Source organism: Aphanomyces astaci (genome assembly GCF_000520075.1).
Source record: "Aphanomyces astaci strain APO3 unplaced genomic scaffold supercont1.5, whole genome shotgun sequence".
In the NCBI taxonomy this organism is placed as follows: Eukaryota; Oomycota; class Saprolegniomycetes; order Saprolegniales; family Verrucalvaceae; genus Aphanomyces; species Aphanomyces astaci.
In genome coordinates this window covers 1390913-1405383 of record NW_009798268.1, presented here as the reverse complement: position 1 = coordinate 1405383, position 14471 = coordinate 1390913, and the positions used below count along the sequence as shown (strand labels likewise).

Below are 14471 nucleotides of genomic sequence, written 5' to 3'. Positions count from 1 at the left end.
GATTTGACAATATCTAATTACAAGTACTACACTAGTACTGTTTGTTACTACCTCTGTCCCGGTTTTATTGCTCCAAACGAGATTCTTGAAGTTCCATTTTAATTGCTGCTCCAAACGTGCAACAGTGGATTGAAGAAAAAACACTGTATTTCGCATACAAAAATCAAGTACATTTATTTCAAATGTTTAATCCAAGTACCCATGGTACTGGTACCACTGGTATGTCAAGTTCTTCATCATCGGAATCTTCCACGATATCCAGACGCTCAAGCTCCGTGCAGACATCGCTCATTTCCAAGTTCTTCGCCACTTCGCTCGCCAATTCTAAGATGACTGTAGACAAGTCACACTCACTTAGCAATTCCATACTGGCGTTGACAACGCCAGCATCTGCTTCAATCGACAAGGGCAAGCGACCTTGGCCTGAAATTGGCCAAGCGATAGCGCCAATCAAAATTGGAGTAATATTGGCGAAGTTACGGTGAAAATACTAACGTTATTTGAGGCTTGTATGTACGGATGTCGTTCCTTTTATCCGTACTTTGTTTCTATTGAGCGTGGTTATTTCAATTATATGAGCCACAGTATGGAGTCTTCTGATTGCTCTCTCGTACTGTATTTGATTGGATGTATTTGAACTCAATTTGATTTCAATTGAATTCGCCGAGTTCTGATCTTTTGAAACATACCGCATACTCTATACTTCTCAGAAAACATTGTGTTCGTTTCTCAAAAATGCCGTTTGGAGCAATAAAACCGGGACAGAGGTAGTACTAGTTAGTCATGTTGCTGTCTGCAAAACAATGATCGCTTGGTTAGTAAGACAGCACTGCATTGATAGCTTTGAGCGTGTACTCAACGTCATCTTGGTTGACATCCAGGTGCAGCGCCGCTCGAATTTGATTCCCGCTTTTGCCATATCCCCCTAGTACGCCCACGAAGCATTCCATGTGTTAATACTATGGTTTCCACACTAATATTATTTAAACTTTCCAAATCATAATATATTTCTCAACATAGTTTACCACCAAGCCACACGCCATGGTCGTCTTCGAGGTGCGCAAGGAAGTCCACCATCGACATGGCCGCCGCATCCAGTGAAAAATACACCAAATTCGTCTCCACCACATCCACATTTACGTGGATGCCTGGAATTTTAGCCTAAAACCGTCGATTTTCGTATAAATATCGTAATTGTTTTGTCTACTTTACGAACCAAGCCAAGGGCCAAGCGCAGCGCATTGCTATGGTCGATAGCAAGTCGATCAATATTGCCCAATGCAACGAGCCCCGCGGCTGCAAGGACGCCACTCTGTCGCATACCACCGCCCAGAGCCTTTCGCAAACGCGTTGCCTAGCGAAACCAATGGTACATGCAGTATATTTGGACAAAAAAAAAAAAGAAAATCCGACGAACTAATTATATATGCAGCGTGAATCGAATCTTTGTCATCCCAACATAGTGTGGTTGGTGTACTGTACGTGATAGATAAAGTCTTCAGAACCAGCAATGATAGACCCGGCGGGAGCGCCGAGTCCCTTGCTCAGACAGAGCGACACCGAGTCGACTGGCGCCACCATCTCGGCCATGGATTGGTCCAAGTACACGCTGGCATTGGCTAACCGCGCGCCTAAAATGATACAAAATCTGATGCAAGTGTATACATTATGACAATGGTGACCGTCGATGTGTAGATGGAGCCCTCGGCGGACGCAGAGAGCGCCGATGGCCGCGACGGCATCCGTCGACACCACTCGCCCGCCGCATGTGTTGTGAGTATTCTCAACAATCACCAGTTTAGTCCTAGAAAGATCAAAATCGGTGAAGTAGTAGACGCAGCATTCTCAAAGACCGAGGACTTTGGGTAATGGGGATCGTCGTCTCGGATGGCGGCTTCGACGTCGTCCAGTCGTAATTCACCGTTGGGCTGGTTGGGAACCGTGTGCATGCTCGCGCCCAAGAACGCTACAAGGATCTGGAGTTAGCTTGGAGTCGACGTGGAGTCGTTACCGCTCACGCCGCCGCCTTCGTACTTGAACACGTGCGACTTGTTGCCGAGAATGACCTCGTCCCCGCGGTTGCAGTGCACGCCGACCGCAATGAGATTACCCATGGTGCCTCTACATCGGAAGGAATTTTGAGGACGACCAAGCAGAGGAAGGACTGATATGGGGCCGTACGAAGGCACAAACAACGCCGCGGGTTTGCCGAGCAGGTCCGCGGCCGTGCGCTGCAGCTCGCGCACCGTTGGATCCGTGCCATGTACATCGTCGCCTACGACCGCCGTCGCCATGGCCTGACGCATGCGGGCGCACGGCTGCGTCACCGTGTCGCTGATCATGTTCACAACGTTGCGAGGGACTCTCATTGCGTTCTGATTGATACACTCTCAATCAACGACCTTCAAATGTTTTGAAATGTCATTTAGGAGAATATTTGTATCAATTGTTTGTATCACTTTAAAATTGTCCGTTCAATCAAACAAGTAATCTCTCCAGTACGGATAATAGTTATCCGGGACCATTGCTTTTAACAGGATAGACTAACGTCCTTGGCAACGCTACTGTAGACATGGGCATTAATATCACAGTTTCACACTCTGGCGCTGTTGGAAGGTAGCTAGCTGGCTATATTATAGTTCACTTGGAAGCTACAGGCATTGTGCATTTCACCCAAATTTGGACTTGAGATTCATTTCACCACTAACATATATATGGTTTTGCCCAATGCAGAGGGGTCAAATGTTTGGATTAGCAGAAATTCGACTTGACGTGATTTGATTGGTTCAGGCGGTTCTTTAATCGAAAGACATTCTGCTGATTCGAATCGATTTGACAATAGCTAGTTGGCTACAGCTACAAATGATGGCTCATTTAGGCTATAGCTACACATTATAGCAGCTCATTTGGTATCTGTAGCTACAACTTCCGTAGGGGGCAGTCTACTATGGCCCCGTCGTTCAACGAAGGCAGTTCCAAGTTAATACTAACATAGATGGCCAACTTATGGTGCAGACCTATTAGTCGTAGAATGAAGCTTACTCGTCTCTTAGGAACGGGATTTCAATTCTGAAAAGTGCTGTTGCATGAAGCCGAACATTCTTCTGAGTATTTAATCGGCTTAAATGGACTTCAGCTTACGTTCATTTACTTCAATTTCCACTCATGTCAAGGCAAAATAGGAGGGACAGTTTATGGTGCACGGTTTTAGCTTAAAATATGTATGCGGGTTTTGCTTCGTTTTTGGCGATTTTTTCTTTTTTAGTGATTCGATTGGCTATTCCAAAAATCAAGCTATTCCATTGGTCAATTTGAGTGCATCTTAAACTATAAACTGGCCATGTACGTTAATAAAAATACATTATCATCCTATCTCGCTAGAAATCTTCGGTTTGTAGCAGTTGCTTGAGCTTGCGTTCTTGCGCCACGCGGGCTTGGATATCGTCTAGCCGGTGTCGTTCTTGGGTCTCTTGAAACTCGAGCGCCGCTTGAATCTCCATCGACTGCATGACACGGTGTCGCTGGTTGGCCACGAGTCGCTCGGTGCGTTTAGCTCGAATGGACTCGTCCACTTTCTTCTCTGCGACCTTGGCAAACTGGACATGCTCCACCGGCAGGTCCAACGCGGCCACGGCACGGTCCTGCGCGCGGTCCCTCGCGTGGCATCGCATGAGCCCGACAGTCTGTTGGCCGAAATGGCGCGCAAACTGGCGCTGCGCCTTCTTCCGCCTTGCCAAAGCCACTTCCACCGCCTTGCGCTGCTGTTTCACGAGCAGCAGCTGCGCCTGTTCGTACGCTGCGCGCTGTAGCTGGGCATCGATTTGGATCTTGTGCGCTGCGATCGCCGCTGAGCTCTCCCGCGCGACCATCTGGCGCTCCACGGCCGTGGCTTGGTTGGCGCGTTGGGTCAGTCGCATGCGATACAGGATGGCCGCGGCGCGCGCCTCCCCCGCTTCGTCGGCCCGGATCGCACTGTCCACCGCAAGCTGTTTGTCTTGAAATTTCGATTTTCGACTCGCCGCCGTAGACTGTACACACATAAAAGTGTGTTGTGTGACACCGTTCGATGTTTACATTCATTCCCATATATCGTTTTGCACCATAAACTTTAGTCACATCATCATGCGATACAGTATACTATTTGTATTCCTCCGTACGATTGGACGACTTGACCAAGTCCACTCCCAGTCCAGCCTTCGATCCCTATAACAACTACCTGCTGCTACTATATACTATATATACTACTAGTAGTATATAAGTAGCTCGTTCCTCCGAAAATGACATGATTCAAATTTATTTTAAAAAATTAATTTTTTAAACAAATTAAAAAATAAATAAAATTATTTTAAAATATACTTAATTAAAATATTTTTATTTATTAAATTTTAATTTTAAAAGAGAACTATTTTTTTTAAATGAAAATTAAATTTCGATCATAAAAAAAGAAAATTTATTCTATATTTGGAATAATAATAAAAAAGAAAAAATATTATTAACAAGTTTAAGAAAATTTAAACATTGAGCAATAGCTTCAAGTATATTTCACAATATATCAAGCTATGAAAAAGATATACATACATAGCACCCACCGTCCAAGAAGAATGAGTTGGACAAGTCGACGTCGCATTGGGGGGGGGACGGGGACGGAAATGCTGGGTAGCGACGTGCCTTTGCTTGGCTTTGAGCGCGACGGACTTGTCGTGGTGCCGAGTGATTTCCAGCGCTTCCGACTCGAGGCGCACGGTGTCGGCTTGCTGCTGCTTGAGTACATGCAGTTGGTACGACGGGTCTAAATCCTTTGCCACTGTCACGTGGTGCACGAGCATGGCGGCGGTGGGGCTGCCTGCTGCTGCCACGTCATTCTCGCGTTCCATGTGCGACGACAGCAGGTGGCTTCGATGGCTCTGTGACGCCGTGACCTCGCTCGCAGAGAACGCTTCGGTCGCCCCGGGCACCGTGGACGGCCGGTGGCGCATGTGCGCGCTGTCGCAGCCGCCTCCTTGGTGGCTGTATGCATCGTGATGACATCCCCATCTTGAAGGCATGTCCAGGCCCAACCGAATCCAGTCGCGGCTAAACACATACCCGTGTCGACTTGTCGCCTACACAGTCGTGAAATATATATATATATATATATGTATATCAGAGAAATCGATGTGCCGAGGTCAAGTATATACACTCTCAGTCGACGTACATCTGGCCCACACAAACACACACACACAAGTGTGTACATGTGTATGAATTGTGTCAAGGCATTCAATAGTAAAACAACATACCGCCGCCATCATAGAAGCACAACACATGCCCATCATATATATATAATATATATACTAGTATATGATGGGCATGTGCTGTAGTTAATAATAGGCCAATAATAATTTAAAAATAATATATATATATCCCCACCGATTCAAATACACATTTAAAAAAGAAGAACACTACGACTCATTGGGCACCAAAGTTGGCACCACACACAAGCCGTATATATATATATCTAGTTCCTTACAGGTTTATTCAGCCAGAGGTACCGCAGCATGCCAACGGTATACAAGCGGGCATACGTTTTGTGTCGCGCGTCGAATGTTTTGACAAGGAGCATGGCCGCGCGGTGCCGGGCTTCTGCGACAGAGTCGAACTCGAGCTTGACCAGGGTGATTCCAAACGCGGAATACCAGTTCATGTCGCCCACGTCGTTCAAAGACCACTTGACCAGTGTCTCATTGTCCTGCAGAATGTTGCGGCACGCCGTGAACGCGCCAAAGTCGATGGCACTGCACCGCTCCGTGTCGTCCAGGGCAGTCGGCGGCTCCACCGCATCCGTGACCACCGATTCGATGCAATGCTGTGTGATTATCAGCCCCACCTAAAAAACACACCACGACGTTCTCAAAGCCATCAGTCACAAGGATAATATATATATATATACTGAACGATGGGGCTGAATATATATCTATAGTAGGTGAGATTGCCATGCCAGTCTGTAGAAACAACCAAACACGTTGACATGTATGTCCCAAGGGAATAATGCCTAAGCCAATCAAATCACGTTCTGCTGAGTTTCTGCCAATCGAAACGTTTGACCCGTCTGCATTGGGCAAAACCAGATATATACTCATCGTTCTATAGTAGTAGTACAGTTTGTACAAGCTTAAATGAGATCACATCGATTCGAATGCAAAGTTACTACTGTATTTGGCGAAATAATCACTACCAAGTCGTCCAAATATACTGTAGGTGAAATACACAATATGGTATGTATACACGTACTGTGGTGAGTACCACAATCAATCGAAATCGATAGGTACATCATGGTTAAGTCAGCACAAAAGTCCCCCAAATTTCAAGTACAAGTAATAACGACCATATATATCATTGCTCCTACTCAAGACCAAAACATCGTGATAATATATTGTGCGTTCGAGTGAAATTTCATTGTGTTGTGGTGTGGTTTCTCGTTGGAATTTAAATCGATTTGATTGGCTGCCTCAGATGAGCTCAAAATTATTAGCCAATCAAAACCCATTTCTAAATGAAATTCAACCAATCAGATCGATTGTAGATCGGTTCCGTCGGCGCGACGATTCGATTGCACCCACCCCTCCCCAAATTTGTATCAAATCGACAATATATATATTTATATATATATACGAATACACCACCTGTTGCTTGGACACTTGCTTCTCCTCTCGGCCGACAATCTCATGAGGTGGCGTCGACGGCATCCACACGGGAAACCCCACGCGTTCGAGGCCATTTTCCACGTAAAACGTGTTGAGGTACGTCTGCTTTTCGTCCTCGGGCAGCCTCGACAGGCTCTCGTCAAGGGTGATGGGTACCGTGAGCTCACGATTTGAAAACTTAAACTTCCAGCCGTGGCTAGGAAGCCGAGGCATCGCATCCAGCGCGCGCTGGACCAGAGATGGATGCTTGAGCGTCATGAACACCCTCTCCTCCATGTACACGACGCTCGAGTCAATGGCTGCCACGACACGTACGCATGCTTCGTACATGTCGGCGCGCCACGCCAATGTCGACAGGCATCGCCACCACCTGCCCACATACAAATATTCAGATGATATTCGTACGTGGAGTTCAGTCCAACGTCCACATGAGTGAGCAGCTGATGACTATATATGTCTTTATACAGGGTGAATATATATATATATATATTCTCTCCGTGCAGTTTTAAGAACAATCCACTTCAAATGGACAGTCGACACTATACATATATATATAACTGAAATCATACATATAAATATCGTGACCCTAATCATAGAAAGGGCCATACACGGCAGCTGAATAACCATATATATACCCTAATCATAGAAAGGGCCAATCACGGCACCTGAATAACCATATATATATATATATATATATATATCAGGACCCTAAAATCGTAGACATGGCCAGCATGCTCGATATACAAGCAAACAAAGAAGGGGGGTACTACCGCTGCAGACACAAAATCGCCCGTCGTTGGAGAAATAACTTGATGAATTGGCAGTTTCGTCGAACTTGGTAGGACCGCCACGTGGCTTGCAGCGTGGTGGCGGCGCAGAGGTGGGCGATGGCGAGAGGCGAGTAGATGCGAAGTGCATGGGCGTGATGCGTGGTGCGCTTGAGTAGGAGCAGCATGCGCCGATGCATGGCGACGCTGGTAGGCACGAAGAGCATGAGCATTTGGTGGGTAGGCGTCGTCGTTATGGCCTTGGGTACTACTTGCACGACGTGGCTACTCCATAGTGAAAATATTATATCACAAGGCGAGAAGGAATGAATGGGGCGAATGTACGAGTTGCCTCTGGGTTGGATGGCCACGGGCCGTTCAAACAGACACGGCGTTCGACGGTGGTGGCTTTGTTTGACTTTCTATAAAGTCGTGAAATGATAGACACCACACGATCCAACCAAAGGGAAGACACGACGAATATATATATATATATATATAATATATATATAACCAAAGGGGAGACACGACGACGATACATATATACGCATGGAAACGGAATATATATATATATATGTATATAGTACATTCGCGCTATAAACTTATAAAAAAAACGCGTGGTCTGTCGAATCAGTAATCACGCTATGGAGTTTTGATTAGTTGAATATATTTGTCGTTTAGAGCCAATCAAATCCACTCAAAATTGGATTAGCCAATAGTAACGACGGTCATATTGGAATACACAGACCTGTTGGTATTTCGATCGATTTGTACTTAGCCATGCATGACGCTCTTGGGATTCCGCGACTTGGTACGTTAGATGGCGTCGGGCGAGGGGGGAAGCGGCAGGTGATACATCCGTAGTTGTGGACAGTAGTCTACCCGTCAAACCGTGTCACACATTGGTCGCCATCATAAACACACCAGCAAAAACGTGGTTGGGTATTGCCATTCGATATATATATATATATATACACGATGTGGCGAATATATGTAGTACCTGCGCACGTCGTCTGCGACGACGTTACATTCGGCATGGAGCATGTGCATTCGGTCGTGGGTCGCGCGTCGGAGGCGGCGAAACACGCCGTCGCACTTGATGGTCGTCGGGATGGTTCGCCGCCACGAGTGCCGATGCTCGCGGCAAACAACATTGAACGTCGACGGGCGGAAGATGGCGATGTCCGTGGGAACCACCCGCGACGCCAAGTGACTGGCGTCAATTCCCATCAGCTACGCCACAAAAAAAGAGTCTGCGATGATACAGTATATGAATGCATGAATGAATTGAATTTTTGAATGATATATATTGTTTCGTGTTTATTCTAAACTAGACCGACATGGAGAATGAATGAATGAATCGGAACGAGGATATATATATATATTTACCCAATCAGATTGCAGGAAACAACCAGCATCATCCACGTGAAATTAGTGTTTGACTTAAATTAGTGTGATATACCACAGGACACCGTTTTACATCCAACATTCAGTACAAAGAAGAATCGATCGATAGATTTGGAGATTTTCAGCACACAAGTCCGAACATATATATATATATTTCACTAAAATCAAAATCAACATATTTTTGGGTAAAAGGACTATATATATATGGGGGGGGACGTACGCGGGCGTCAAGGGCCATGCATTTTGCGGCGGCATCCAGAACCGCTTGGACGCTCTCAGTGTCGCAGTAAATGCGCAATTGGTCGCTGGACGAAACCATCGCCTGTCGCAGCTGCGACGATGTTGTGACCACTGATCGGAGCCACGTTTTGATGTGATTCATGGCTTTCTTGGCTCGAAAATGGTCACGCCGGGCTGTCCACACGGCCAAGATGCGCGGGGCCGCGCGGTATCGCTGCATCTCCCATGTTGGAAGCAGCAGCCTCTCCTTGTGTAAGGGCACAAGCACCTGACGCAGTTGCGTCTACAATATATATCGTAAAAAACACTAGAAAAAAACAACCAAACAGGCCAACCAACTCATACACAATAGGTTATCAAAGTTGGCTATATATACCCCACAATAGGTTATCAAAGTTGGTTATATACCCAAAGATGGCGACGGAGCCACGAGCCACGAACTACTCGCTGGATCGTGTGGACGGCGTGCCGCATGATGTGCAACGGACGCATCTTCCATTTACGGCTGCAGTACCCCCGCCACACTCTCTGGGCAATAATCACTGGGCTAGTTCATTTTAGATGCATTCCATGCCCCAACAGTGTCACACATGGTTACAATATTACTATGATATATGCATATATATGTGTGTAGTTATTTTTACCTGTTGCTTTCGACGAGTCGCTTGAGAGAGACGAGGGTACGAGCCAAAGCAGGCGCCACCGCTTCGTTTGTGGACACCATGGGGGGTCCGTGAAGCCATGGACTCCACATGTGCACAAACATGCGATCGTGTTTAGCTTGAAATCGCGGACCAAACTCTATCTCAGGTCCACCGTGAACCACGTAAAACATATATGTGACAGCGTATGTACGAGCATTTTCGATCTTTTCCTCGTCGGTGATCACGTGGTCGTCCACCGCCAGGAGAAACGGCATCTAGGGTGCACACACGTGCTACGTCATACAATAGACTACGCGCGGTGTACAAGGATATATATATATATAAGGATATTTATATATATAAGGATATATATATAAGGATATATATATAAGGATATATATATAAGGATATATATATAAGGATATTTATATATATATATAGGGATATTTATATATGTAATGATATATATATATATTAATTAGTGTTGTGTCTATTCTAACTGTAAACTGGAGCGACATGGAGAATAATGAATCGACACAACCAGATACATGTACGCAAGAATCATCGGCAGAAGGATTTAGCCAATCAGATTACGATAAACGTCAAATTAGTGTGTGACTTCAATTAGTGTGATACGATACCACAGGGCACACGTTTTTACATACAAATGAATCAGTTACAATGCATCGATCGATTGATAGACTTGGCGATTCAGCACAAAAGTCCAAACTTGGGGTAAAAGGACAATTTATATATATGTATTACCTGGTTGACAAGCACGGCGCGGCACGACGGCTGCGCGGAGATGGGGTTGCCGTGAATTCGAAACAGCACGAGGCTGGCGCATGCTTGGACGCCGTGGACGTGTTTCCACTTGGCCAAGTGGTTGTGACTGACGTCGAGCACACTAAGGTGGGTAAAGTGCGCCCAAAATTCCGAGGAAGGAAGGGATTCTAGAGCGTTGAAAGCGACGTTGAGAACGAGGAGACTCTTGGAGCAGGCCGCGATTGCGTCCAGCGAATCGATCTTGTTGCGCTGCACGTAGATCGCACACAAGTTTGAAAAGGACGACACCACGGTGCGATGCATACCCATGGTGGCAAACCCGTCCAAGTTTTGCAACTCTTGGTTGGTGATCTGCAGCACCACCGTCAACGTCGACGTCGTCGCGCGCCGACGAAGCGCCACCAACTGACTTGAAGACACACCCCTCGTCAGTCGACTCGACGATCCCACACGGTTCATGGACGGAACCCGAGTCATCGATGGAGCGCGTGACATTGTCCCGATGCGAGCGAAGGAAGGCACGCGCGGCATCGTGCCACCAAAGGCCGACCCGTTGTGACTCAAGTGGCGCTCTCCATCGCCACCATAATGGAATTCTTGTCTGTCATCGCCATTTCCTTCCACGGATGGCGTTATGGGGGGGTGACATGCAAGGTCTGACGACCCCCACGTAGGATTGTCGTCCATGTTCATCGGGTTTGCATGACCTTTTTTTAAAAACGACGACGTTTCATGGAGCTAAACCGTGGTTCAGCTAGACCGAATCGAACGTTAAAGCATGGGCAATGTTTTTATTACTTGGTATTTGTATGGCTCTTTATTTTATTTCAATTGTCGATCAAAGTATTTAATAACTAGGGCTTTGTAGCAAAGTTTATTTTATTTCCATTGCAAATTATTTATTTTATATTCACTAGGAATTTGTAGGAAACTTTATTTTATTCCACCGCGCAATTCAAAAGTCCCACCACCACGATATGTTTGGGCGGCGGCAACAAAGCGCGTCCGCGGTTCCAGGCCCGAAGGTCTCCTCATCTAGTCGGAAGAACTCGACGCACTTCCATGCTGGATCAACGAATCACCAGGCTCGTTCTTCTTCACCTCCTCCTCCGTTGGTGGAGAAGAAACGAACGGTGTCGGTGCATACATCGCCGTTGTCTCCACGCAGACATCGGTCGGCATCGATCGACCTCACCGTGTTGTCGGAAGACTCGTCACACGCCCACCATATCCTCCAGAACCTAGACGACTCTGACGGAGATGCCCGTGCATTCTTGGAACATGCTCGCCAAGGTCATGCCACGTTTCATCGCGTGCATTTGCCTGGCCACGAGCTCGGGTTCTTCGCCGTCATGGGGCCGACCCACTTGGTGCTATGGAACTCGCATCTCGTGCACCGTGCGATCGACGGCAAGGATAGTCCCGCGATGCACTTGCCGACCTTGACAACCCTGCCGTATCCGCCCGAAATGCTGCCGTTGCACGACGGCGGCAAGCACCACGTCGTCGTCGCCGCCACGTCGTTCCACAACGCGACCCAGATTTGTGCGTTGGTGATCACCGTAGATGGCCGCGTTTGCTTCTGGGACGATATCAGTCGCAGCAGCAGCCACGACGTTCCTGTCGTCACGCGGCTGCGCTTCGACGACCCGTCCGAGACCGTCCGCCACGCGTCGCCCGCTGCGTTTCCCGTCATCGCGGCCACGTCCACGCAAACCTTGTGGGAGATCAAACTCGACGACGACGATCGATCATCGTTGCGCGTGTCCAAGCTGCGCTCGCGTCAGCCCAACCTGTGGTCGCACGTCATCTCGCGCTTCCTCACGTCCTCGACGCCGTCGCCGATCCTGGTCACACAGGTCATCCCCACGTCGTCGGAACTGCTCGTACTGCACGTGGACTCGACGTTAACGCGCAGTGCGCTGCGATATAGTACTAGTACGGACGAAGGCGCGACGTACGAACCACAGTGGACATTTCAGCTGTGTGGGTTTTTCATGGAGTACTTTGCCCAGCACGAAGCCAACAGCATCTTGGTGTACGCGCGCTGTTTGTCCATTCCGTTGGTCACACCCAGCCATGTGTCTGTGCTTGTGGGCTTTCAAACTGGCGCCAACGACAACAACGGGGTCGTGCTGTACTTGTTTGAGTTTACCGCGTCCATGGCGGACCCGCCGCGGTACCGTCGGTCCGCCCGCATCGGCGCCGTGGCCTCGTTCGACGGCGTCCAAAGCGTGCCCGTGGACGACCAAAGCCTGTACGTGGTGACGCCGTCGGTCGTGTTTGCCATCTCCGTGCCGCGGCTTCCACACTTGCCGCTCCATGTCCATGCGATGCCGGTTGTGTCCGTGTCCACGGGCGTCGGGGTACTGCATCAGTCGCTGCTGTACATGTCGACGGGATCGGTGCGGCAGCTCCGGTCGTTCGAGTGGACACATCGCGCGCCATCGCCGCCAGCCGCCGCCGAGGACAACGCTCCCGACCCCAAACGATACAAAGTATCGCCTACTTCCGACATCAACCCTCGTGTGTGGCTCGATTATTCGCAACAGCATCGCAGTTTGGCCGAGTGCAAGATGCTTGTACTGAATCACTTCCAGCAATTCGACGTCACCGCCGCCGTCCACAATGCATCTACCGTCAAGATCAACTGTCCCCCTGGCGGGGACCGGCTAGCCCAGGCGGTGGTCGACGTCGGCCTCGAGATTGTCGATGCCAAACCTGCGACGGGGCTCCACTGGGGAGGACGGGGGGGGGAGGACACGTCGTCGCTGGCGCCGCACCTGATCAAGTACCAACTACATGAGAAATGTACGCGATACCGTCATTTTATCCGGTTCATCACGTCCACGGGGTTGGTTTCTGTGCTGCCACCAAGTGCCCGTGGGGATTTGAACGACTTGGATGAGAAACTCGTCGCCGCCACGACCTTATTGGCGTATTCGGAAGAGCTGAACCAAGCCGTGGAATCGGGTGGTGGTCAGTTGCTGCTAGAGATGATGCACGCTGTGCTGGTCCGCCATCGCGGGTACACGACCGACCAAATTCATGCGACAGGGTTTAGCGTGCTCGATCTGTTTTACGCTGACGTGAGCCTCGTGGACCAGCTCTCAAGCGAATGGATTGTTCAAGGTGACACTAGCCACAATGCCAACTCACACAACAACGATACCCAGTACCATTCCAATGCGCTTGTGGCCATGCTGCATGCCGTCGAGCGCTTCCGCCGCGGCCAAGATCTTCTTGAAGATGGTCAACATGGCGAGCCGTGGACGGCCCAGCCATCGATCCGCCACGCCCTTCGCCGCATGTTGCTAGCCGGCGACCGCACGCCGGCGCTGCTATCCCTCGTACCCGCGCTAGTTCCATTCATGGATCAGAATGAAAAACAAACGTGGACCACGGGCGTGCTCGTACCGTTGGTGGCGTCGTACGACACAAGCCATCCCATGACCCGAGAGCTCGTCGTGGATATTGTGTTTGCGTTCGAGTTTCTCCAAGGCATGGCCGTGGTCGCGCCCGCGCCGCGCCTGCATGCGTATATCCAGGCGGCAAATGCCGACACTGTCACGTTCTTCTTTGAATGGTATGCGGGGTTGGTTGCCAATCCATGGGCGAATAGTACTACTAGTACTACTACTACTACTACTAAACCTGCTGCTGCCTCGAAGAACTCGCCGTTGGATTTGAGCTCGTTGTTGAACCCACCGCCGGCGCTCTTGCCTGCCTTGTACACGTTTCTCAAGGTAAACAATATCAATAGTATCGGTGAATGATATATATATATATATATCGACATTATCGTTGCCGTGATAGCATGATGGACGTCTGCTTGGTTGGTGGAGTGTTTTTTTATTTTATATTCTCCTTGGCTGTGGATTTATTAATATATTGATGGGAAAGAAAACGACATTGTTATTTTTATACAAGTATGATGCAACTAGAAA

At 48.5% G+C, this 14471-nt stretch overlaps 3 protein-coding genes across 10 annotated transcripts in view; all 3 read right to left on the bottom strand.

Annotated features, from left to right (window-relative positions):
* Positions 1-2378, bottom strand: part of H257_03218 (hypothetical protein) — a 2659-nt gene extending 281 nt beyond the window's left edge. The window contains exons 1-8 of one of the 7 annotated variants that reach the window (XM_009827207.1): positions 2182-2378; positions 2012-2121; positions 1861-1966; positions 1683-1804; positions 1483-1631; positions 1217-1354; positions 1026-1161; positions 742-925 (exon numbers count right to left, since the gene is read on the bottom strand). In XM_009827207.1, coding sequence (XP_009825509.1) covers positions 816-925; positions 1026-1161; positions 1217-1354; positions 1483-1631; positions 1683-1804; positions 1861-1966; positions 2012-2121; positions 2182-2369 — 1059 coding nt within the window. In that variant the 5' untranslated portion in view covers positions 2370-2378 and the 3' untranslated portion in view covers positions 742-815. Of the gene's footprint in view, positions 1-741; positions 1162-1216; positions 1805-1860; positions 1967-2011; positions 2122-2181 lie in introns of those variants that run through there. The other 6 variants (XM_009827208.1, XM_009827205.1, XM_009827210.1 and 3 more) reach the window with 6 other exon arrangements.
* A 957-nt stretch (positions 2379-3335) lies between these two features.
* On the bottom strand, positions 3336-11227 carry H257_03217. Of its 2 annotated transcripts, XM_009827204.1 has the most exons (13): positions 10504-11227; positions 9950-10013; positions 9739-9895; positions 9503-9641; positions 9075-9377; positions 8448-8680; positions 8196-8325; positions 7793-7869; positions 7451-7732; positions 6660-7050; positions 5507-5863; positions 4590-5102; positions 3336-4028 (listed from the first exon to the last, which is right to left on the bottom strand). In XM_009827204.1, exons 1-13 carry the CDS (start codon positions 11215-11217, stop codon positions 3378-3380), a joined length of 4011 nt encoding a protein of 1336 aa, XP_009825506.1. In that variant the 5' UTR covers positions 11218-11227; the 3' UTR covers positions 3336-3377. The 2 variants fall into 2 exon arrangements, with proteins under 2 accessions (XP_009825506.1, XP_009825505.1); XM_009827203.1 differs by having other exon boundaries at positions 7451-7869.
* Positions 11228-11480: 253 nt separating this feature from the next.
* H257_03216 (hypothetical protein) lies at positions 11481-14167 on the bottom strand. The gene has a single exon (XM_009827202.1). It carries the CDS (start codon positions 13077-13079, stop codon positions 12432-12434), a length of 648 nt encoding a protein of 215 aa, XP_009825504.1. The 5' UTR covers positions 13080-14167; the 3' UTR covers positions 11481-12431.
* Between the last annotated feature and the right edge of the window lie 304 nt (positions 14168-14471).